The 23,270-nt window shown below is 40.6% G+C and overlaps 3 protein-coding genes across 3 annotated transcripts; 1 reads left to right on the plus strand and 2 right to left on the minus strand.

Moving 5' to 3' along the window:
- Positions 1-2,040: 2,040 nt before the first annotated feature.
- Positions 2,041-9,495, minus strand: tmem243b (transmembrane protein 243, mitochondrial b). Its single transcript, XM_070853479.1, has 5 exons — positions 9,439-9,495; positions 5,977-6,253; positions 4,699-4,749; positions 3,336-3,440; positions 2,041-2,696 (listed from the first exon to the last, which is right to left on the minus strand). The coding sequence occupies exons 2-5, from the start codon at positions 6,052-6,054 to the stop codon at positions 2,577-2,579; spliced, it is 354 nt and encodes a 117-aa protein (XP_070709580.1). The 5' UTR covers positions 6,055-6,253; positions 9,439-9,495; the 3' UTR covers positions 2,041-2,576.
- A 1,354-nt stretch (positions 9,496-10,849) lies between these two features.
- meig1 (meiosis/spermiogenesis associated 1) lies at positions 10,850-12,163 on the minus strand. Its single transcript, XM_070854154.1, has 3 exons — positions 12,092-12,163; positions 11,275-11,426; positions 10,850-11,079 (listed from the first exon to the last, which is right to left on the minus strand). Exons 1-3 carry the CDS (start codon positions 12,138-12,140, stop codon positions 10,951-10,953), a joined length of 330 nt encoding a protein of 109 aa, XP_070710255.1. The 5' UTR covers positions 12,141-12,163; the 3' UTR covers positions 10,850-10,950.
- Positions 12,164-12,513: 350 nt separating this feature from the next.
- dclre1c (DNA cross-link repair 1C, PSO2 homolog (S. cerevisiae)) lies at positions 12,514-23,026 on the plus strand. The gene is made up of 16 exons (XM_070853752.1): positions 12,514-12,692; positions 12,825-12,876; positions 13,843-13,927; positions 14,711-14,770; positions 14,877-14,932; positions 15,240-15,341; positions 16,092-16,164; positions 16,266-16,406; positions 16,547-16,648; positions 17,558-17,694; positions 17,865-17,919; positions 18,063-18,151; positions 18,731-18,828; positions 20,490-20,576; positions 21,273-22,102; positions 22,289-23,026. The coding sequence occupies exons 1-15, from the start codon at positions 12,584-12,586 to the stop codon at positions 22,043-22,045; spliced, it is 2,019 nt and encodes a 672-aa protein (XP_070709853.1). The 5' UTR covers positions 12,514-12,583; the 3' UTR covers positions 22,046-22,102; positions 22,289-23,026.
- Positions 23,027-23,270: the final 244 nt, after the last annotated feature.

The following is a 23,270-nucleotide window of genomic DNA, read 5'->3' on the forward strand; positions in this document are numbered from 1 at the left end:
AATCCAAAGCATGACATCATCTCCCTCCATCACAGACAGGATATGGCTGTAATCATCCTTCATCACCATGGAAACACACACTGTAGTTTATTTGGACTCAGTCCCACAAACACCATCCTGCTGCCCCAAATACTCACTCGAGCACAAAACGTTACTGTGATTAAACCGCCGCTGAAAATCGTCCCCAACAAGTGCTCCGTTTCCTCCAGTCTGCTGGATAAAAACTCCTCTGCCTTTAAGATCTCCCTTTGATGAGACCAGTTATTGCTTACAAACCTGACACCAGAATAAGACTTTGGCTTTTTGGAGGGCGTGAATCTGCAGAGACTTCTCTCTGTTGCATTCTTGGCTGTAGAGCTGAAGCAATTAGAAGATGAATCCCTTAATCATCTCAGCCATTTTGAAAGCCAATTAATAAATAGACACTGACGTCAAAGAACACCAAATATCCCCCGATTCCTGCTGCTAGGATGTGAATATTTTCTGGTTTTCTTTGCCTTGTCTAATAGATTGAATGCCTTTGAGAAACTGATGTGCATTTTTCACTATTTCCTAACATTTTTCAAACAATCAAGAAATGAATCAGATAAATCGACGATGAAAATTGCTCAATTCCAGCTTAAAAAGTACTTTTGTCCAACAGCCCCCCCCAACTTTAGTGCAAAGGTGCATTTGGAAACAGTCCAGCTTTTTGTTTTGTTTTGTACTTGCATGTGGAGAGGATCACTAGAGCAGCTACATGGTGTGTAAACCTCAGTGTCCTTCTAACCTGCGCCACACAAACCAAACCTTTTCTTAAACACAGTGAATGTGCCGGGATAAATAAGCTCAAATACCAAACGTCTCTGTGGCTGTACTTCGGGATGTAAAAATAAACTCATGGCTACTTTGTGTGCTCCACGCGCTGGAGAGGCCCAGCTCAGATTTGTAAATGGCAGAATTATTAGTGCAAAATTTCAATGGCAGACACATCAATGTGATATAGAACCTTAAATATAGATCTGTGTAAAGATCCGTTGTGCTGTGCAGCTTCAGTGTAAAGCCACGTCAGTCATTGTTCCCGTCCATTTTCATTGGTGCTGCAGCTGGCCTGAGCGAGTGTGTGTGTGTGTGTGTGTGTGCATGTATGGCTTAGACAAAAGTGTAGGTCAACCAATGCTAAGTATGTCAGTCAGTCCGTGTAATTCAGCAATTAAATGAGTTTCAAATAATAAAAAAATCCTCTTTGCAAGTCCTTGATTTGGAAACTGAATTGAATCATGATAATCAGAGCAGCAGAGAAGCAGAAAAACATACAAACTGTTGCATATATTTACCCTGAAGCAGCTTGTGCTATTGTTGCTTTAGCTACTACAGTCTACAGTACTGAAGGGAAGCTTCACTCAGTGTGTTTACATGCTCATGGTCTCCATCCTGGTTAAAGGAAAAACCCGCCCTGTTAAAACCTCAACAGTTAAAAAAAAAAAAACATTAGATATGGAGGAAATGTTTTCGTGACATGCGTCCAGCAGCTGGAAGCGTCAGTTTGAAGTGCTTTCAGAAATCTAGAACGATTGGCAGTTTCAAAGCCACCAGACTCCACTGACAAAAACAATCATTTTACTTCGCAGAACACAGGAATTGCTGATCTATTTACAGTCACTTTGGTGTTTTGACAGGTTAGCTTGGATCTGAACTAACTTCTGAAAACACCACAGTCACACAATAACACAAACAAAGTAAGTGATTAGACCAGCGGCTTCTGGGTTCTGCGAGCTAAAATGACTGTTTTGTCAATGGAGTCTGGTGGCTTGAAAGAGAGCAGCTGTTTCTGGTTAAACAAAGAGGATCTTGCTGGTCCATCTCGGTAGGGATGTCCTCTGTGATGTCGTCAGACACTTTGAATAACTATCTGAGCCTGTCAGTGACAAAAACAAACACCTTCAGTAGATGTACTCTGACGGGCTAAGTTAAGTTAGTTAGCCCTAAATGATTACCTTACAGCCATTGTAGCATTTCCACAGATGCTGGCTGAGGCGATCTACTGGACCATAAATATTTGATGACAGAGAAAATCAAAACAAAGTTATAACAGTATAACAATACACAGACGAGATGGGACCAACGGTAACAGGATGATTCAGGCAGATTTTTCCTTTAACGGTTGCATCATGATATCCCACTCATATGTGTCTTACTTTGATGTGCTTGTTGTGGATACGACTGTAAATGATGGCGTTGATCTGCATGTAAACACACCAGCTTCAACTCAAAGTTCATCCTCCAGCAGTGTCTCCAGGCCATGTCATGATTTCTACACTGTGGCGATGTGTGTGTGTGTGTGTGTGTGTGTGTGCGCAGTGCATTATGTTTCAGCACCAACAAGTCTGCCAGTCTTTATCCCACTGGAACCATCAAGTTTCACTGGTTTTGGTCTGAGGAATCTTCAGTTTGCTGCAGGTCGCTCAAGTTAATGTGTGTTGAGTTCTTATGTGTCGTGTGTTGGTCCGTCTGTCTCTCCATGGAGTCCTTCCACGTGTGTTTCCATCTGTCAAGGCCATGTCTTCCCTTCTTCCTCCTTGTCCTTCTCCCTACCTTTACCTGACGTCGTGGAAGTAGAGGTTGGCACATAGACACAGCAGCACGATGGACGCCAGCATGAAGTAGATCAGATTCCTGAATTTAGGCTCCAGATCGCCCTGCCGGTACCAGTATATCTGAGGGGGGGATACGTGAAGAAAAGTCTTTGTTTGTGGGGATTTTTCCACAAATTTTACTGCAAAAACTAGTTTGGCTTCAACTTATTTAATCAAAAATGTTATGTTACTAAGCCACAAAATGCATTCTGCTGTGTATTCATAGTGTTACCTGAAACAGAGTCATGTGGTGTCAATGACAGCTCAGAATAAAAAAATGATTCTTTTTACAATTAATTGATGAATCATTTAGTCAAAAAACACCAGAAAGGAGAGGATGGAGCAAATAAAAGAATCAAAATAAATAAAAGTTTTGCCACATGTATGTTGTTACATTCAGCAGCATGTTGAAATGATTTTGGCTCTAAATTGTGCACTACTTAAAAAGTAATTTATTTTCTCACAGCAAAAGAAAATAACTTTTAAATGAGTGAAGACTCTCCAATAAGTAAGAAAATACAGAAGTATGTAATAACCTGGTAATGACTGTAATTAAAAGGCCTGATAATGTACGATGATAAAGACAAACGCTCATGGAATTAAATGTGGGCTGCATCTCCTTCTGTCTAAGTTACTATGATTGTTATGATTTCTACTGGAAAGTCTTCTAGAAAAAAACAGTATTGATCAGTTCTACAACAAATATGTCATTGTTGTTACCAGCACTATAGTGGATCCACAGGCTAACAGGATGCACACGGCGAAGAAGACATTAAGCGGTCGTGGAGGCAACGAGGGGAACACAAATGAACTGATGACAGTCACCTGGAGGGGAAAACAGGACAAATGTTAAGAACACCTCAACACTGAAGGTCCAACTCAAGTCAGACATCCGCCATGATGTAAAAGTGATGGAGGAGCCTATTCAAATATGTGACATTGCAAATACATTTCTATTACATTCTATAACAGGGTGCTTGTCTGTGAAAATGAGAAAACCCATTTCTGTCATGTCACCAAAAAAAAAAAAAAAAAAAATCATTATAATGTGAAGCTTTCTCAAAATAATGGCTTTGTATCTAAAAATTATTACTTAGAATATCTAAATAATGAAAAACCTCTCATCATATCTCTAAATAATGAGAGACTTCTTCAGAGTAATGACTTAATATCTCAAGTCAATACTTTGAGAATGTTTGCTTTTTTCCATCACACTGGCAGAAATGAGCTTCCATAGGAAGAAGCAGCAGAGTGCTGGAGTGTGTGTGTGTGTGGTGATTTACTACAGACCGTCAGCTTATGGACAGAAACTATGAGTGCAGTCACACTTTTCACTTTGGAGAAGGAGAAGTAAAAACTGTTGAGCCACTGTCTTAACAGCAAACTTCCTTTTCCTCTTAAGTGAGCCAAAGTTAGATGTCCAGACTTTTTTATACTCTAGGAAAAAGATTTTGGCTCAAAAATAATATGTGTAGGATCATGAGGACACAGTTAACCCCTTTAATATTGCTGACTAATCAATGTTCTGAAGCCATAAATGAGATGATTGATAAAATACGACATCACAAATGAACTAAAAAAGGGCCCACTTTGTGTAATTCCAAGAGAAGATACGAAGTGTCAGGAATTCCTGCGCTAAAATAAGATGCATTATATGAGCATGTGAGACTTTAATTGCGTTGAAGCCCCAACGTCAGATCAATTATGAGTGTTCCAGACTTAAAAGGACACACACACACCCTGTCTAATGGTAACAGACTCATCTCTAAGATACAAGAAGGGACAGTATGCATAGCAGTAATAGAACTACTCAGATCCTTTACTAAAGTAAAAGTACTAAAACCACACTCCACTATACTGTAAGTCCTGCATTCACAACCTACATTAAGTAAAAGTGTGTAAGTATTATCATGTACAGGTAAAATATTATATTTGATGTTTCTGGATTAATGTCACAGCTGAACTAATGTGTGATTTGTATTGTACAGCTGTGGGTGGTTTACATTCCACCACTGATCCACACATTACACACTGTACAGTACAGTACTGTACACCAGTGTTGCTGCAGAGGCTTCGTACTTACTAAAACAACTAGGGACGTAAACCCTCCCACTGCCAGGTTGATGATTCGGTCCTGAAAGACAATCACATCAGTTTACACAAAACAGGATCGAATGTCTGACACTTTTGACTGATATCAGCAACAGCATCTCCAGTTTGTCCGACAGAATGACAGAGACCAAACACCAATGACCATATGTTGCTATGGTGATGTCGTACGGTTGTAAAATTATTGTATGCATTGCATTATTATATCATAATACGGCATTATATACATTTTCTCCTTGTATAAGGGACTGCGTAGTGTCTAGTTGTAAATTCTGTCAGAACGGACGGCAAAAAGTTTAAATATTCTAACTGTGGACGTCAGTGCCGTCTATTATCATCATATTCTCTGCCAGCCTCACCTAATTTTACCATCATGCTCTTGTGCACTAAAATGATTGGTTTTGCTGTGAACCGTCTCCCTGAATCCTTGTGAATCCAGCAAAAGCTGTTATATCTAATTCCTCTGTGCCATGGAGCCACGCACAGGTTTTAGCCTATTTGTGGGATTTGTTGGTGAGAAAAATTTAGAACAACGGCAGTCTTAAAGGATAACCTGGGCCCTATTTTTACATATTGTACTTCTGGTGTTATTGTGTGACTTTGGTGTTTTAAAGAGTTACAAACAAATGAACTGATTGAGGCAGCGGTAGACCAACAACTCCTGTGTTCTGCAAGGTAAAATGAGTTGTTTTTGTTAATGCAGTCTGGTGTGTTTGAAGAGAGCGAGATAACGGCTGTTTCTGGTTAAACAGAAAGGATCTTACAGGGCTAAATCTGTTGGGATCGCTTCCATAATGTCTGAAGGACAGTCTTAGCCTGTCAGTGACGCACGTTTAGTCGATGTACTTTGATCAGGTGCAGCTGCTCCGAAGGATGACAATACAGTCATCACAGCCTATTGTGCGGCTGCTGGCTGAGGCGATCATTATGAACCACTGAACAACCAATGGTAACAGGATCAAGAATCGAGCTGATTTTCCCTTTAACTAATAAATATGAAAAACAGGGGCCAGGTTTAAAAATATCCATGGGTGTTTTTTTGATAACGGTGTATTATAAATGTATTGTAAGCACATTTTTACTCTTTCTAAGAACAGCAGGTGTTGTATGGACACTAATAGTATCCTGTTACCTATCTTGTCCTCATGTTAAACATATTTTCACATTTATGCTATAAAATTGTACAATCCATGATGATCAAAGGCACAAAGTACATTATTCAAAGTTCCAGTAAAACACACCAGGCACCTACCCGTGCCGAAGTCTCCCCGAACAGAGGCCTGTTGTCCAGGCCACTGGTGCCGTACGTCCTGGTGGCGAAGTCATCCATGGCCGACACACGCTCAGCACCGACCACTCAGCAGCGCCGCCTCCTGGAAACACCGGGCCAGTGCTGCATGCTAGCTAGCTAGCTAGCTTCCAGCTGCCCTCCCTCTGCTGCACACGGTCAGTGAAGCTGTGAGGGTCAGCGGGCTTACGGGCACATCATGGTGGGAGACTGTGCTGACCGGGTAGTTTGGTTAATTCACCTGTGAAACAGAAAAATCCCGAGATATAACACAGGAAGTGCTGACAAAGGGGTGACATCCACAATCAGACAAAAAAAACTCCCTCCTGCTTTCATTGTAAAACCATTTCAAAATCCTGTGTTCCATCATTTCTCTATTTCATTTACTGAAACTAAAGCAAAAAACTGTCCAGTATCAATGTTTCCACGGCCACAGGGACGTTTACAAGTATCTCATATCAAATGTCTTATTTAACAAAAACTGAATCTCACCAAGATGTTGTTTTTGTTGAAGTTACAGCTGTTCAGAACTGTTTTTATTTTCATTTATCCATTTTGAAAATGTAACTTACTTTCTGAAGTTTACGTGTGGCTTTTATGTTCTATTTTATAATGTTTCTTTTTTCTTATTTCAGCTGAAAAGGTCATCACTTGATTTGTTGATCATTAGGAAACTAATCCTCAACAGCTTTGCTCATTGATTAATGGTTAAGGTCATTTAGAAAGCAAAAATACCAAACACTTGTGGTTTCCTGCCTCCGACAAATGTGAGTTTGCTGCATTTCTCAGTTTTATCACTTGAATTGAATATCTTGATGTCTGATTCCAGACTCTTAATTGTAAACATTTTCTGGTTTCTTTCCTCCTCTCTGGCAGTAAACTGCAGCAGAGTTCACACTCTTGTTATCTGCATTTAATACACAGCTTCCCCGACGGACGATGAAGGTGGTTTTTCTTTCTGTGTTGGTCAAACCGCTGCTGATTAAAACGAAGAAAAACCAGACGTATATTGCAGCCCGCGCTGCTCCACTTCCTCTATTTTCATGTGTGATAACAACCACAAGTCGGTTCTATCTTTCAAAAAGAGAGCAGCAGTGACGATGATGATAGCATCTGAAAGAGGAAGCTGAAAAATCAAAACTAACTCTAACTTAAGCCACAATGTAAAAGTCCCCCCTTCCCCCAGTGGAAATTACGCCCTTGCACTTCCCTACTAATAAATACCTGTACACTTTCTTAAAGGCTTATCAAAAGCAGTGCACCAAGTGACAATCATTTATAATATTTTACTTGTTTATTAATCTTTGGACTTTTTTTAAAGCTGTTTTTTGCAACTCGCCATACAAAGTATAGCATTTAGATTATTATTTGTAATAAGTAATTTATGCCTTATAATACAAATGTACAGTGTGCAGAAGAGTGCTGAAAAAATAAAACAATTAATTTGAAAAATAATGATAATAATCATAAGAAAAGTAAAAAAAATAGTTGCCAATTAATTTGTTGTCGATGTGACTTCCTGTGTCACCCGCACAACATAAAGCAGCTGTTCACTGCAATGAAGACGCAAAAACGTGTGAAACAAGCTGTGAAATACATTCTGCTGTTATGTATTCTGATTTTTAATGTTCTCAAAGTTCCCTGGAGAAATTTTAATTTTCTTCTGATTTCAACTCTAAAAATAATTCCTGATATTCCAAAGTTGACACAACCAGACAGCCGTTTGCACAGCTCACATCAGTTCATGTTTCCACACTTTGATCACAACGTTCACATGCTGACTGTGGAGGCAGCTTTCCAGGAGGTGGGGACGTCAACACCTCGGCAAAGGTTAAAAAAGCTCTTCTGACATTACAGTCCCACACCACCTCAGAGTTAAACCTACATTTTCACAAAAGCGGTGCAGCTGCGGTTGCTGCTTCCTTTCTGGGTCAAAAGGCACCGGGAAAGGAAATAAAACCCTCACAGAGCTTTCTCAGCAGAAAACACACAGTGGAAAACAAGAGCTTCATTATAAACTGGCATAAAACGGGCCTAAAGCTACATTCCTCCAGAGCCTTGTGATTCACTAGGCTCCTTAAAAAGAGACCCCACGACTTAACTGAGCTAAAGCGGAAAATATCTAGTTCACGTGTGAGCCCAGTGCACAAGCCACAGTGTAAAGACACCTCGAAATCTTGAGACTGGATAGAAAGAAAACAAATCGAGGAAACAAGAACAGCTTACTCATTCAGTCATTTTCCAACAGGCAAGTGTTGGCAGGTAAATCTAAAGGTAGGCAGACAAGCTTTATGCTGGCCTGATGTCATCCTGATCATAATCTAGGGCTGCAGCCAACGTTTCCTACCATTAGAGATTAATGTGGTGATTATTTTCTTCACTAATCAATTGCTCGTTTAATCTATGAATTATCATAACAGCAATGACTAATTCCCATTTATTCTTCTAACACATGGCAGACCAACAGTCCAAAACTCAAAGATATTCAGCTTTACTATTACAGAAGACACATAAAACTAACAGATACCTGATCAACAGCCCAATGCCCACTTCAATTTACTATCATATCAAACCAAGCGAGTGTTCCCAGTTTAGAAGCTAAAACCATTGATTTATTGACATTTATGTTAGAAAATCTAATATATTAAAATATTAAAAAGATAATTTAATGACTTTGACAGCTTGAAATTTGTTGGGATTCTATTATAGAGATTTTAAACATGTAAGGACGTGGTTTATGGTGCACTGGATCGTTGTAAATAAGTTAGAGGCAAGAATGAGGGCTTTTATGGCCAAACATCGATGACTAAATTAATACTAAGCTTGCGATACAGTTAAAGAGGATATCATGCTGCTCCAGCCAAAACATAACCAGCATGCTTTGGTGGGCGAGCTTTGAGATCAAACCTGCAGCCAAACACCTGAATGTCAACAAACACACAACATTTCTGAGCCTGCTGACGAGACGTGACATCTCTCCACCACCCCACCAATTACACTGATCAGTAAATAGCTTATCTTGCTAGCAGTAGCTCAGCAAACACCCTCAACTTTACCCAAACAGCTTGGTAGCCGTGGAAATTATTGCCAGGGGCTAAACGCTACCTTTAAGCAACCATATGTTACCGTTACATAGAGAATAAGCCAAAAACACGCCTTATATTTTACTACCAACACTTCTAAACGGGTATAAAATAACGAATTTAATCGATAACACTAAAGCTACCTTTACTACTGTAAGCTAACCTGAGATTTACCCGTAACAAGGCCAACTCTAGAGCAGGTTGACTTGCTAACGAAGCTAAGCTAACCATCCAGGCAGCCCCCGAACTGCACAGGAGAAGCAATACATTTAAAAGATTTAATAAAGAAGCGGATGAGGCCGTATGTTAGAGTCTAACCCCTTCAGTTTTCCGGCACACTTACCTTACAGCCTCCGTGTTGTCTCCGCTGGAAACATAACTTCAGAGAAGCCGAGCAGTCGGGTCGAGTATGAGTTAAAGGGAATAAGCCCGGTAGGGCCAGTTCAAGCTGTTAAAGGCGAGTGCAATTACTGTTGAGCCGACCAGCTAGCAGGTTCGCTGACGCACGCGGCGCTCGCAGAACTTCATTCAAAATTCAAGACATTTAACAGTGGATGTGAACATACTGCTTATCATGTCGTTTAATGACCCATTTTCGGAAATACTAGATGCATTTGAAAACTCGGGAAGAATATACCATCACTAAGCGGAGGCTTTTAGTTGCTACTTAGTTTGTTTAACGTTACGTTATTCACACAATTACAACGGAAGTGCGGAGCCAAGCGATTATATTAAATCGGCAAAAGTTTGAATGGAGTTTGGCTTCAGGGCCTAACGCTGGTGCGAATGTGATTATGGATCCACAGTTTATTTAGTGTTTTTTGTTTTAGCAGTTTCTTTGAACAAAACAAAGAATGACTTTAAAACATAAAAGATAACATTCGAGTTAACTGCAATGCATTTTCATTGTCAAACGTAGTCGCCTACTTGCAAGAGTACATTAAATAGTCCCAAAGCCGGATTGCATTTGGTGCGAGTATCTCTGTACATACAACTAACAGACTGTAACACACATTATATCATGTGATTTAATCACCAGCAGCAATTTTCTTAGAACCAAAAGGTGGCCTGACGTATATTAAAAGAGAGGTAGTCTTTTTTTTTTCTTTCCTTATGTAGCCATTCATATAATGTAATATAAACGTAATGGAATTAAAGTTAAGTGACATTACTCACTTGTCTTGCTGTCCGAGGTGCAGCAGGGAACAGTCACACCAACCTGTAAAGTTCTCTGTGCAGCACCAAGGGGTCCACTTTATTTCTGCTTACAAGTTAACACTAGAGCAGACAGACATCTAGATAAAGCACTATGTTCTTGATCTGGTGAATAACCTCTCATCTGAGAACCAGCAGGGTCCATATGTAACCTCACTCCTCATTTTGCCACATCACATGAGGAGAGTGTGACAGGCCCGGAGATTAATCCCTGCAGAGGGAAACTTCAGTCACATTTTTAACAGCTCATGTGAGTGGACGTGAAAGTAGCTTGTGTCGTAGTAAAAGTTTGGTTGTTGCGATGATGTAATTAAAGTTGAAGAGCTTTATAGTGTAGTTTAAGTTTTAGAGATGATAAATTCTAGAGGAAACCTGAATGTTTTTGATGCGATAAATGGGTCAGTCAGGTTCACACAGTAATAGAGGGGTGATTTTAGTTTTCTTTTACCACTTTACCACTTCCTTTTCCACTCCACTCTCGGTTTTCTACAAAGCAATTCTCACATGCACTTTTAAAACGTCCTTTATTGAAAATAGAGACCATCCTTTTTCTTCTTTAAAAGTGGTGCATCTGTGCCTTAGCTGTGTGCTGAAAAGCTAGCATCGTAGCAGTGATAAATGGGTTGGAGTTCAGAACATCTTAATATGCATAGACTTTGACTTTGTGTACATCCCGGTCCTCACACTCCCTTCTCCTGCTGTAATAGTAAAATGTGTCGTCTCGACGTTGGAGCTTCTTCACAAAGCCAGTCTCCGGCCATTTGTCAATCTGAGACAGAGACAGGAAAAGAGACGGGGATGATATTTAGGTGACTTCCATCCCTGAATAAACAGCTACGCACTGATACATACATGTAGGTAAGAGGTGTTGAGTTAGGGAATAAGGGAGTGACTATGTGGGACAACGAACGGTGATCCTATTTCTGACACGACTGCACAATTCAGATCAGATCAGAATATTTACCACAGCCCCTTGTTTGACTTGTATGTACTCCAGTTCGTCTCTGTAGCCCGCCTCCTGGAATCTGTACAGGTTTTCCACCTCTGCCGTCCATCCTTTAGCTCTGCTTATGGACCTTGGCTTGGAGTTGATCTCAGTAGTAGAGGACATAGTGCCTGAAAGAAATGCACAGTTTCTTAAATTCTTTGTCTCTGATAACTGGCATGACATGATAACAAAATACCTTATAAGTAGATCATAACTGACTCAGCAACTGGGTGAAACCTCCAACTGGATCAGGAGGTAACCTTTGAGTTATATTCCTACACTCATGATAATTAAAATACAGTATATTTAGGTTAATGAGAGGGTGAACTAATTTGCTTGATTGCCATATAAGACAAAAACAAAAGATGATCTATGTTCTGGTAAATTCAGCATACAAATGATTCACCAAGCAGAAACTCTAGTGTAGTTTAGATAGAACTGTAATGCAATTCCCAACGTATTTTGGCCGAGGAAACAGGCTTGCTTGTCATAAAAAGGGACATTTTTCAAAATTAAGCGTTGCATGTTGTGTTACAATGTGTGCCGAAATAAAGATGAACACTAAAACTTGTAAAAGATGTGACATACAATTGTTTCGCGTTGGTATGTTTGTCTATCAGCACTAATATTTTAAAATGTACCATTCTTGAACCGAGTTTCCTGCGTGTCGGGCTACAAAGAAGAAAACCTCAGCTGCTTTCTCTTAACAACAATAGGAAAGAACCCAGGCTCATATGCTCACACCGACACACGCTTCCCCCTTTCATTTCTTTAAAAGACAGTTCATACTCACATTCGTCTCCGAAATTAACGCTAGTTGTTTTCCTGATGACAGTTAGCATGCGGCGACAGTTGCTCTTTGGTTGCCTAGATACCGTGAACTTTCTTCTTCTATGTTGGAGGACAGGAGCCAAAAGCTTCCAGAAGATGGCGCCAAAGCAAATGGCAGAAGAACATTGGCAGCAGAACAATTTAGAAGCAGATTACTTTGAAGCAGCAGTGAGCTACTATTCACCTGGTATTTAAAGGAAGGAAGCACACATAACAATGTGGGGAAAAGAGGGAATTAGTTAATGAATATAATACCGAAGGATACATTGACAGTGGAGGGCGCTAGTGCACGCATTCGAACCGTCGTAAAAACAAACGAAGAAGAAAAAGAAGGAAGTGATGGTGGTGGGCGGCACAAACAAACACCAGGTATGTTAGGAAACTCTGCTCTCTGTGAGAAACACCATTTAATTAATGAATGTAAGACGATACTACCGAAAGGTTCGGCGCAAAGATGAGTTCATTTGCGGGTCGAATGAAGGAGTATCCGACAGTTTCTCTGGACCGGTTCGACCGAGAGAACTTACATGCCCGGGCATATTTCCTCTCCCACTGCCACAAGGGTGAGTTAGCTAGCATCACAACCGTAGACAGCACCACAACCTGTGTAACGGTGCATTTACCACTAAAGAGCCTTGTAACAATAGATTACGAGAAGTTTAACCACCGTTTGTCTGTTTTATCGCTGTCAACAGATCACATGAAAGGTCTGAAAGGACCAATACTGAAGAGAAAACTGCAATGCAGGTGAGGACACTTTAGGTCTTTGAGCAGAGTTTGACAGGAATAAGAGAGGACTGGAACTCTTTGGTTAATTATTCCTTTGTTTTTACTGAAAGAGGATAAAGTTAGTAAAAAAAAAGGAACAAAAATCAGCTCCAGATAAAATCTCTGAAAGAAAATCATAAATGTACCTTTTGGATATTTGGCCCAAAATTGAACCTTTCATTTAATTTTACATTTTACTTTTGGCACGTTTTAGTAATTAAACAAAAAAAAAACCCCTATGATCAGTTTATGGATTTAAAAAAAAAAAATCCATCCAGCTTTTCCAGTCATTTTGCCTCCTCTGTGTAACAAACTTGATTTGATTACAACTGGACAAGCCAACTGTAATTTCCCAATAAAAGCAGTTATTTCATAAGAGCTACTGAATTGGCAGGCAGTTATCTTTTTACAGCTTAAAAAAACCTGAAAAAAGGAGCATAAATGTCTGTAGAACAGATTAAAACAACAGTGTTGTGCAAGTTTGATAAAGAGGCTTCTGTGCAGAAGCATTATCTTTGTCTATGTGTGGTCAAAATGTTTGACTAAGACTCCAACAGTCCAACATTTACCTCATTATCACATATCTATATCTCCGACAGTACCTGACAGCCTTCCCCTCTGAGCCTTTGAGTGAAGCACAGATGTTTTTGGAAGGTTTAGAGATGACAGATCATAGTGGTATTATTTATATTCCTTTGTACAGTGCAGTAGATTTATAACTTGTTGAACCAAGTGCATCCTAACAAGGATGACAATCAGATAAGTAGGCAGCTGTCGTTTCCAATAAAAGCAATGATTTCATGAGAGATATAAACAGTAACTGGAACAATTACAACAGCCCCGAATTACTTAGACAAATGAGTAAGTTCATATGGTGTGAGTGGGTGTATGTGTGTGTGTGTGTGTGTGTGTGTCAGGCTGATACTGTGCTATCTTTGGTTACAGTCGTACAGTCAGGCTGTACTGCTCCTTTGTGAGCAAAGAACTTCTTCTGAGCAATCCCAGGTACGCTTTCTGGGAGGAATACATCGTAAGTCCCTTCTAGTACTGCCCTTTTCTTCAGCGAGTAACTGTGGACACCATAATCAGAGTCAATTAACCCTTCGGAGTCTAGGACCGCCACACGGCGTCAAAGTCACATGTCGCACGTTTGAAAACGTAAAGCTGTGACACAAGCACGCAGGTGCTCAATTCAAAGACTGTTGGAAAGCGGACACTTCAAACTTTTTACAAGTGTTTGAATTTTGTCGATCGGCCTATTAAGACTAAAGTTATGAAGAGCAGAAGTCGCGCACTACAGCTCTTCTACGAGTTAGAAGATGCTGAATCTGGGGAAGAACGCTCTGATTCTGAGGAAGACTCCTTTCAGAGGATGAAGTGGATGCTGCGTGTGAAGACGAACGAGAGGAGGTGTCCGCGCAGACCCCCGCTCCTCCAAAGATCCAACTAGTTCCTACTCGGATTTTGTGTTTCTTTTGCACTTTTATATACAGTGTGTCCATATATTATGTCAGAATAAATAAATACTTGTAGAATCACATAGGTGAGGTTGTGCTGAAAAGAAAGACACAAAGAAAGGCAAGCTAAGCAGTTTTAATGGGAAACACAAAAGGAAAATGAAAAGTAGTAAAAAACGCTGTTTTACCCCAGACTCTGAAGGGTTAAGAGTAGACAAGATACATATATTATACATACATATATATATTGTATTTATTTACCTGAAACTGTTGGATATTGGTACACTGTTCAATGTGTTCATTTCTTCTTCCATGTATAATTTTTACTTACTCTCCTGATGAATGATCTGTCTTAGGTTCCCTTGGAGCTGGAAAGCCCAACTCAGATTTCTCTTGTTGACGAGGCATCTGGAGAGGTAAGAACTGAGAGGATTTTATTCATTCAAGTCAGACATAAAGGTTCGGTGTTCCTCTAACTGATGTAACATTTTAAACCCGTGGTGTCTGGTGTTTGTTTGACAGAAAGAAGACATTGTGGTGACGCTGCTTCCTGCAGGCCACTGCCCCGGCTCTGTTATGCAAGTCAAATCATTCTTTAAACTCCTCCTGATTTTCCTTGTATTTGTTGGTATATGCTTCTCCAACACAACATGCAAGAAATGAAAGTACACACCAGTTTTTGGGCCCAAGTTTGTAAAACACCAAAGTTATCTTCTAATGGGCTCCAGTGTGTATTATTAATACATATAAATGACAAAATGGTTCAAAGACTCTCCAAGAAAGAGTATTCAGAATGTATTTATTCATCTTTTGTTAAAAATGGTTAATAAGACACCCGTAACACCAAAAGTCAAAGTCTGAAACGGTGTGTGTCTCTGTGTGCAGGTTCCTGTTTGAGGGTTCCCAGGGAAACGTGCTGTATACAGGAGACTTCAGGTTGGCAGCTGGAGACGTCTCGAGAATGGAACATCTGCACTCTGGCAGCAGGTCGGTCCCAATGAGCATCGTTGCTGTTTTCTGTCCCTTCAGTAACGGATGTTCTACAGAACCAGACACTAAATGTTTAGGAATCTGATTTGATTTCTACAGAAAAATCAGAGATCAATTTTTCATCACTAGCGTAGCTGACAGGACTGAGACAGTGTGTTAAAGCAAAATATAACCTAAGAATCAAGTCACAAGACACAAAACAAGTCATTATACAAACCTAAAGCTACTTAAATGTTCCTAAATAAACCAGCCTGACCTCTGTAGTTCCTCACTCACTATATTTTAGGTCAGACTATTAAACTATTAAAGAGTTTCAGCTCTTATCCTTCACAGTTTTCATCTTGTGATGTGCTTCGTCTTGATCGTTCCATTTAAAATCCAACAAGCTGAATTTTAGCCCTTAAAAAGTCTTGAAAAGTTTTAAATATGTTTTACAGATCTTCAAAATTGATTGTGGCGTAAACGTTACTTTTACTAAGTTACAATAACTTCAGTCTCGCTTTGAAATGTCTTTTTGGGGAAACTCCCGTCCATCATGGGCAAGTGTTAGTTCAGTGAGATCTTGCTTTAAAGCGGGGCACTAGGTTGAAACCTTGCCAGTATTGATGTGAAATAGGTCTCATTGCATTCATAATGGCCTTCGAAAGGTCTTAAAAGTCCTAAAGTTCACTTGATGAAACCTGTAGAAACCCTAATTTCTTTCATCACAGTTTGTATAGCTGATGTTTTTTCCTGTTTCACATACAGAGTGAAGGATATTCAAACTATTTATATCGACTCCACTTTCTATGACCCACGATTCTACCAAATTCCTTCTCGGGTAAGCTTATTGGGACGGGGAACAGGGTTATATTATTAGTTCCAGCTTCTTCAATACGAATGTTTTGTTGTTTCTGTGAATATGTCTGTGTGTGCGTGCAGGAGCTCTGTCTGAACGGTATCTCCAAGCTCGTGGGAAACTGGATCAGTCAGAGTCCATATCACATTGTGTGGCTCAACTGTAAAGCTGCATATGGATATGAGTATCTGTTTACCAACCTGGGAGAGGAGTTCAACACACAGGTGACACACACACACACACACACTTCTGTACACATACCCAATAAGGCCTGTCACGCACGGCTCCTTACAGTGTATGTAAATGTCTCCTTGTGAAGCACATTTAAGTGCTTACGCGTTCTGTTGTTTTATTCTCCTCTCAGATCCACGTCAAAAGTCTGGCAATGTTCAAGAAGATGCCGGAGATCCTGAGCTACGTGACGACTGACCGCAGGACACAGATCCACGCCTGTCGACACCCTAAGGTCCCACACACACACTCAAATATCCAGGGCTTCTCTTTAGGTATTCAGGGCCTCGAGCGGACGCGGGGATATGTGGTTTCCAGATGTCCTTGTTATTCGTTCAGAAGCCATCCTCTCCTTGTAGACATGTGTTTTATTTAGTGATGACGCCCTCAGAAACCCAGTTCTGAATTAGTACGTTTTTTTTCTGTGTCAGTACTGACGGTTATAAAGCATAACCTGTATGGATGTGGTAGTTACTGTCATTGTTGCACGGTGTGGCTCAGGTTAAGCCCTGAGTAAAACATGAACAAATACAGAGAATGAATGCCACAGAACTTTCTTTTATCGTCTAGTTTGACTGTCAGTCATAAAGAATATAGATGAATAAACAAATCTTGTCTCTGGTGACCAGTCCAGGGTGTGCTCTGCCTCTGACCCAGTGTCAGCAAGGACTGGCTCCAGCACCCCTGCAACCATCTAAGGATGAAAAAATAAATGAAAAGATTAACAAATTTAGCAAAGTCAAACTAATCTCTAATGTAGTTACTAATACTTTTTTTGTTTCTGTGACACATCTGTCTCTCTCTTAGTTGTCCAGTTTCTACAAAGTTCTCAATGTCTTGGAAATGTTTCTGTTAAGTGTCAAATTTATTTAAAGATATTCCTAATCCTAAAAGCACAGTAAAACAACATTTATTTTGTTAATCCTCTAATTAAGAGCGTCAGTGACTAGATTTTATTTTGCATTTACTAGTTTAATCAGCAGGCACACTGCACTTTAATAGGCATTGCTGTAATCGTACCAGAGTTAGCCAAGAGGCCTTTTGTCACCTGCAGCCTCATCAGTCATCGGTTTGAACACATTGGATGTTGCCCTCTGTCAGTTCGATCGCTGACCACTGATTTTTTGCGTTTGTGTGTGTGCAGGATGAGGAGTTCTTCCAAGGCAACAGGGTGCCATGTGGCTGCACAGCGTCTGACGGGACTCCTCTGCAAATCATTAGCATCAAACCGTCCACCATGTGGTTTGGAGAGAGAATGAAGAAAACCAACGTTATAATCAAGTAAGAGCGAAGTTCGAATGTCCCTTAATTTGTGGGATTGAAACCTGCCAAGGTCTGATTAGAGATGTGTAAATAAGTGAGTATATGAGACATAGGATAGAAGAATTGATCATAAATCACATTAGGTTTGGTTTACGAGTCCTAAATATGCCTTTTTGTTGTCTTTCCAGAACAGGAGTGAGTTCCTTCAGAGCCTGCTTCAGTTTCCACTCCTCCTACTCAGAGGTGCTTCCATTTTTTCTTTATTGAAATGATCAAACCAATTATGTGACTGTGGTTACACATGGACTCTATATTACACATCTGATGTGATTATAATTACTGCTCACACACACACAGATGCTCACCATGTTCCTCCATAATTTCAGATTAAAGACTTCCTCGCTTATCTCCAGCCAGTCAACATCTACCCCAGTGTTGTCCCAATCGGTCGGACACTGACGGAAGTTACACAGATGTGAGTGTTTGCATTTATTTTGGTTCTTTTAACCTGCAAAGCAAACATTTTCTTTTCCTGTATTAAGTCCTCTAGCCAAACATCCTCTGATAAGGTGACAGTGAAATCTACAGCTGAAATGATTAGTATTCAGCACTGCGACAGCCATTCGGATAACCAAATAATAAGTTCTGTTAAGCAAATATACCAAACATTCCCTTGTTCGGCTTCTTAATTGTGAGGATTTGCTGCTTTTCTTTGTTTCCTGTGCAGATTATTTTCTGACATTTTATAACCAACAAGCAATTAATTGAGAAAATAATTAGAGATTACAGATTAATCAAAAATGAAAATAATCATTAAATGCATCCCTAATAAAGTACTACCTATATACATGTATAATTTAGAGGCCCCTCCAACAGACCTTTGCTATTGATTAAAAAAAATAATACATTGAAAAATGAGTTTCATCTGTGATAACGTTTTGAAATATTGATTCATTAAATTGGATCAGTTTGTTCATAGTTATGATAATTATATATTATCATCATAAAAACAGTTTAAAAGCTGGAATAACATTGTCACTGTGTGTTCGAACAGGTTGAAGCTGATGTGCAGGAACCAGGCTGATCAAGCAGCACCGGTATACAAACCTCTGGGAGTCCTCAAACGCAGCAGAGTGGAGCGGCCTACTTACGGTGAGACACACACATACACACACACACATATATATAACCCTGACAGGTGTTCTGCACAATTGTACATCTATAACTGCCTCCATAGCTGTGGTGATTGTTTGCAGGAAAATGAAACATAAAACGTGTGCTCCAGAGAAACTAGCTGAAGGTTCCACTGTATCATTATTCATATTGTCTGCCACGATTCATCTTCTTTTCAGAACACATGGAGTTTCTCGTTCGCAAATAAATGGGAATATATCCAATAAGTACTGTTTTTGTGTGAGTGCCACTCATTTAAAAGATGGGTGACTTAATAAGACGTACGAATGATTTCAAGTATTAGCCTGGAGGGTGAAAGCAAAACAGTCCACAGCCTCCTCGAGCACACATGGAGAAACAGAGCTCTTGGTTTGATTTTTTTTTTCTTTCCAAGAGACAAACCACAAAGACAGTTAGGACCGTTCTCAAAGCCGACCAGGTTAGAGATACCCCCACCCACATCTCCAAAGTGATGAGCCAGGATGGGGTCCAAGAGATGGTCTGGATAGCCCCATATCGTACAGTAGGTCAATGGCTGTGGTTTGTTTAATAAGCTGCTGCATGGAAGCTAACGGAGCTGCAGTACGCTTTGACATTTACCGTTTTGGTCCATTCAGGTATTTCTGTTTATGAAACAACGTTCCGAACTAACGTTTCCTGTTGCACCGTGTTGTGTTTTTAACCTTTTCTGACTTTCAGGAAATTTCTCTGAGAGATTAAAGTAAAAGTTTGTGCTATTTTTTCACTGTGTGTGTGTGTGTGTGTGTGTGTGTGCTGAAATCAGGCTTAGTATAATTGGTATGAAGCATGTTGTAAATGATCTAAAAGGGCATGGCCTCCCTCAGGCTTATTTCAGACTTGTAGATATGTTTGTGTGCATCACAATATTTCTGGTCATGCTGCTGGTTTTGCACGTGCAGCAACAGAAAAACAACAGGTAACAGACCTCATTGTATTTCAAACCAGTTTCTGATTATAGTGAGATGTATAGATATAGAGACCCTGTAAGAGGTATACATGTGTACATATTTATAACTGAACGAATTCCAGTCACATGCGCCTGATGAGACGACGAGCGTTTGAGAAGCGAATGATTTCAGATTTGTAACTCCGCAGTGAACGGATATCCTTTCACGTGCATAGCACACAACAGGAGATGGGTGGTATCAGGTTCCTTTAGAATTAAAAAAGGCTTTTATTTTAAAGAAATCACAGGAAGTCCTCTCCTATTAGTGATAGCTTCACAGTGGAGTGTTCGGGCCCAGTCACATCAGTGCTGGCTTAGGAACGTTTGGAGGGCCCCAAAAATTCCTCTCTGCAGGAAAAACCCTGAAACATCTTCTCCATTAACAAGACAAAAAAAACAGTGGCTCTCTGGTAGGTCAATACTTAGTAGCCTTTTGGTATATTTTTGAAAGCCAAATATATACAACTAAACAGTTGAAACTGCGTTTAAATAGAAATGCCATTTAAAATGGATTCAGATTAGAATTATACAGAAGTATACAGAAGATGACATTTCAGAGGTAGCTATTTGACTTTTTTTTTTATCAATGTTCAATATCAGCTTTGCAAACTAACGAACTCCTTTTATTTTTGGTCTAGTTAAAGTATTAACTGTCTATTTCTTCTCCTTTCAGATTCAGACAGCGATGACGAGCTGTTTGACCCGCTTGACCTGGCACCAGTGAGGAAGAAGATGGGGCTGAACCAAGAAATGAAAAATGGTGCGTCAGATTTTTAAAGGGGCATTTCACCGCGTGTTATGTGGGTGTCCAGTCAGTGCAGAGAAAGCGGCCTCCTGCAGCTGTGCCAGGAACAGCACGCAAAGCTTCCTGTTACCAGGAAGCTTTGCGTGCGAGCTTCTGACGCCCAAACCTCACATCCTCTCTGCTCTGGTCTCTGTGTCAGAAACAGACGTCAATAACAAGGACATTAAGGACAATAACAAGAACTACACACCTAAAGAGCTGCAGAGCTAAAGGCTAGTGAAGATAGTGTGAGAAGATAGCGATTAGCTATTTTAACACTGAATAAGCATTCGAACTGCTTTTAGTCTAGCCAGTCAAAACGCTGTAAAACGCGTCCTTGTCCTTTAACATCCTCTGCGCTCACATTTTGGGGTCCTGTTTTTACTATTTGAATTTTGCCATACAAGCAGTGGGAACATTGCAGTTTTGTTCCTCCTGGCTACCCAGACTAGAAATCCAAGCTGGCTTAGCATCTAGTTCTTCTGGGCCTGGTGACCAGGAAGAACAGACCCACTTTCTGGGTCAATATAGCACCCACTGAGTTATTTATTTCTTCAACTGACAGATTCAAAAACTTGGATGTCGGCTTTCCCTTTTAGTTTTCTTTTTGAGCACAATGTCTTTTTTTTTATGCGTCTGGTATTTGTTCCTTTTGTTTTTTTTCTATCTTAGTGGAAGCTCACAGTCCTCAGAAAACGGCGCCCCCTGTATCTGCAGAGGACTCTTTTCCTGTGACCGTCTCCGACATGCAGACTGTTGCATGCAACTACGCGGACTGCACTGAGTCCAACGATGAAGAGGAAGGCGATGAGGGTCAGCAGGAGAAGGAGAACGAAGGAGAGGGGGATACAACAGCCATGAAGGGGGAGGTGAATGAAGCGGTAGAGCAAAGTGAGAACAGTAAAGAAACGGAGACGAAGACGATGGAGGTAGAAGGACCCGCTTCGTCCACTCCTCCAAAGTGGGAGGACTTCTTCACCACGGAGACGCTGACTGACAGCCAGAACAGCCTCAGCAGCCAGTTGCAGTCCTGCTGCTCCGTCCCGAGCCCCTGTCCCTCCAGAATGACTGGCTCACAGACCCCAGAGCTGTTCACCGATGAAGAGGAAGCCCCCTGCAACCACGAAAATTTCAGCCTGACCATGTCTCTGTCAAATCATTCCTCCCAGAACCAGGATTCATATTTACCTGACACCTTGATTCTCCAACCAGAGCAGGGGGGGCGGGAACAAGGGGAGCTGACGACCAATAATGTGTCTCAGGAGAATGAGAGCAACGACCAAAACGTCCAATCAGAGGTGGAGGAGCTCTTTGAGTCTCAGACGTCGTCGGACTTTGACATTCCCTCCACACCGGAGTCAAAAATGCCACGACCCGATGAGCTGTCGCAGTTGTACAGGAAACTGGCTTCGGGGGAGGACGTGCTCATCAGAAAGCGCGACTGAAACTAACATTCCTGTTAGTCCACAGCGGACCTGAGGCTGTGGACAGTTCGCAGACAGGTGAGAATTAATGTGCTAGCAATGCAAACGTACAAAAAGGAAAGTGAGAGTCGCCATGTATTCAGACTGTGAGCATTATGGTTGTTCAGGTTGAATCTCAGCAGCTAGAAGGTGTCGAACTGGCAAACCTCAGATCTCAGGCTCGGATTGTTATTCAAAGTGTCTGACAGCATTATGGATTTGCAGGTCGGTCTCTGTAGAGATCCTCTCCATTATGTTGTCTGACAACATGGCTGCCAGCTGAGGCGATCCAGTGGACCAGTTCCAAAACTGTTGTCTTCTATACTTTGGGTTCGAAATGACTGGTAGGTACAAAGTTATCCTTTCAGGACCACATGTTGGCTCTTCAAGTTGTTTTAAAACACATCGTAAGGACGTTTAATAAAGACACAGTTTGGTAATATTTATCTACCCAAAAATAGTCCATATGTTCATTCAGTTTCCAATTCTTTTGTTGGTCATTTACCTGAAAGCAAACCACTAGTAAGGATGACTTTGTTATGTGAGGATTTATTCAGTCAGTTTGTGATTGGCTGCCGGGAGTAGAAGGTTAGTTGCACTTTATACTGATCATGTTGCTCACGTTGTGAATACATTGTTACCTCACCTATATGCTGCAAGCCTGCTGGTTTGATGTATGTGATTAACACGTAAAAAAAGGAATACCTCACACGCCTCAGAAGTGACACCGCTCCCCTCCAGCTTCCGTTGAACCTCCAAACCACACAAACCTCAGGATGTAAAGCAACAAACACACGAGCAACATGTTCCAATGCACTTTCATTCCATCCGTGCCCCACATGCACTAACGCACCTGTGCACTTCACTGCTGACGGCCTCTTCCTGTCGACAGTTTGTCTTCTGCTAAACCAATGTCCTGATTGTGAAGAAGATCGATTAATGTCAAGCTGATTAAGTTTTGTGCCAAAGCAGGCCTTCTGTTTCAAATTAAAAGTTTTACATTTCAACTGAACAACATGTTTTTTTAAGCACTGAAAGTTAACACCACTGATTGGGTTGACTTTACACAATACTCATTTGGGGAATATTCTATATGTTTCAAGTGATGGTCATGAAAATACTCATGACAGCCAGATGTCAATCAATATTTAAGTTAAACAACTGGATAGCAACATACTACTTTTAACTATGAATGCATGACGAACAA

The sequence above is a fragment of the Pempheris klunzingeri genome, chromosome 22 (assembly GCF_042242105.1).
Source record: "Pempheris klunzingeri isolate RE-2024b chromosome 22, fPemKlu1.hap1, whole genome shotgun sequence".
NCBI classification, from domain to species: Eukaryota; Metazoa; Chordata; class Actinopteri; order Acropomatiformes; family Pempheridae; genus Pempheris; species Pempheris klunzingeri.

Coding starts and splice junctions, on each gene's coding strand:
- tmem243b (XM_070853479.1), bottom strand. CDS start 6,054: ATGGATGACTTCGCCACCAGGACGTACGGCACCAGTGGCCTGGACAAC. Junction 4,750..5,976: donor TCGGGGAGACTTCGGCACGG/GTAGGTGCCTGG, acceptor ATTGTCTTTCAG/GACCGAATCATCAACCTGGC. Junction 3,441..4,698: donor TTACGTCCCTAGTTGTTTTA/GTAAGTACGAAG, acceptor TTTCCCCTCCAG/GTGACTGTCATCAGTTCATT.
- meig1 (XM_070854154.1), bottom strand. CDS start 12,140: ATGCTAACTGTCATCAGGAAAACAACTAGCGTTAATTTCGGAGACGAA. Junction 11,427..12,091: donor CGTTAATTTCGGAGACGAAT/GTGAGTATGAAC, acceptor CATTTCTTTCAG/GCACTATGTCCTCTACTACT. Junction 11,080..11,274: donor AAGTCAAACAAGGGGCTGTG/GTAAATATTCTG, acceptor TCTCTGTCTCAG/ATTGACAAATGGCCGGAGAC.
- dclre1c (XM_070853752.1), top strand. CDS start 12,584: ATGAGTTCATTTGCGGGTCGAATGAAGGAGTATCCGACAGTTTCTCTG. Junction 15,342..16,091: donor CATCTGCACTCTGGCAGCAG/GTCGGTCCCAAT, acceptor TTTCACATACAG/AGTGAAGGATATTCAAACTA. Junction 16,649..17,557: donor ACGCCTGTCGACACCCTAAG/GTCCCACACACA, acceptor GTGTGTGTGCAG/GATGAGGAGTTCTTCCAAGG.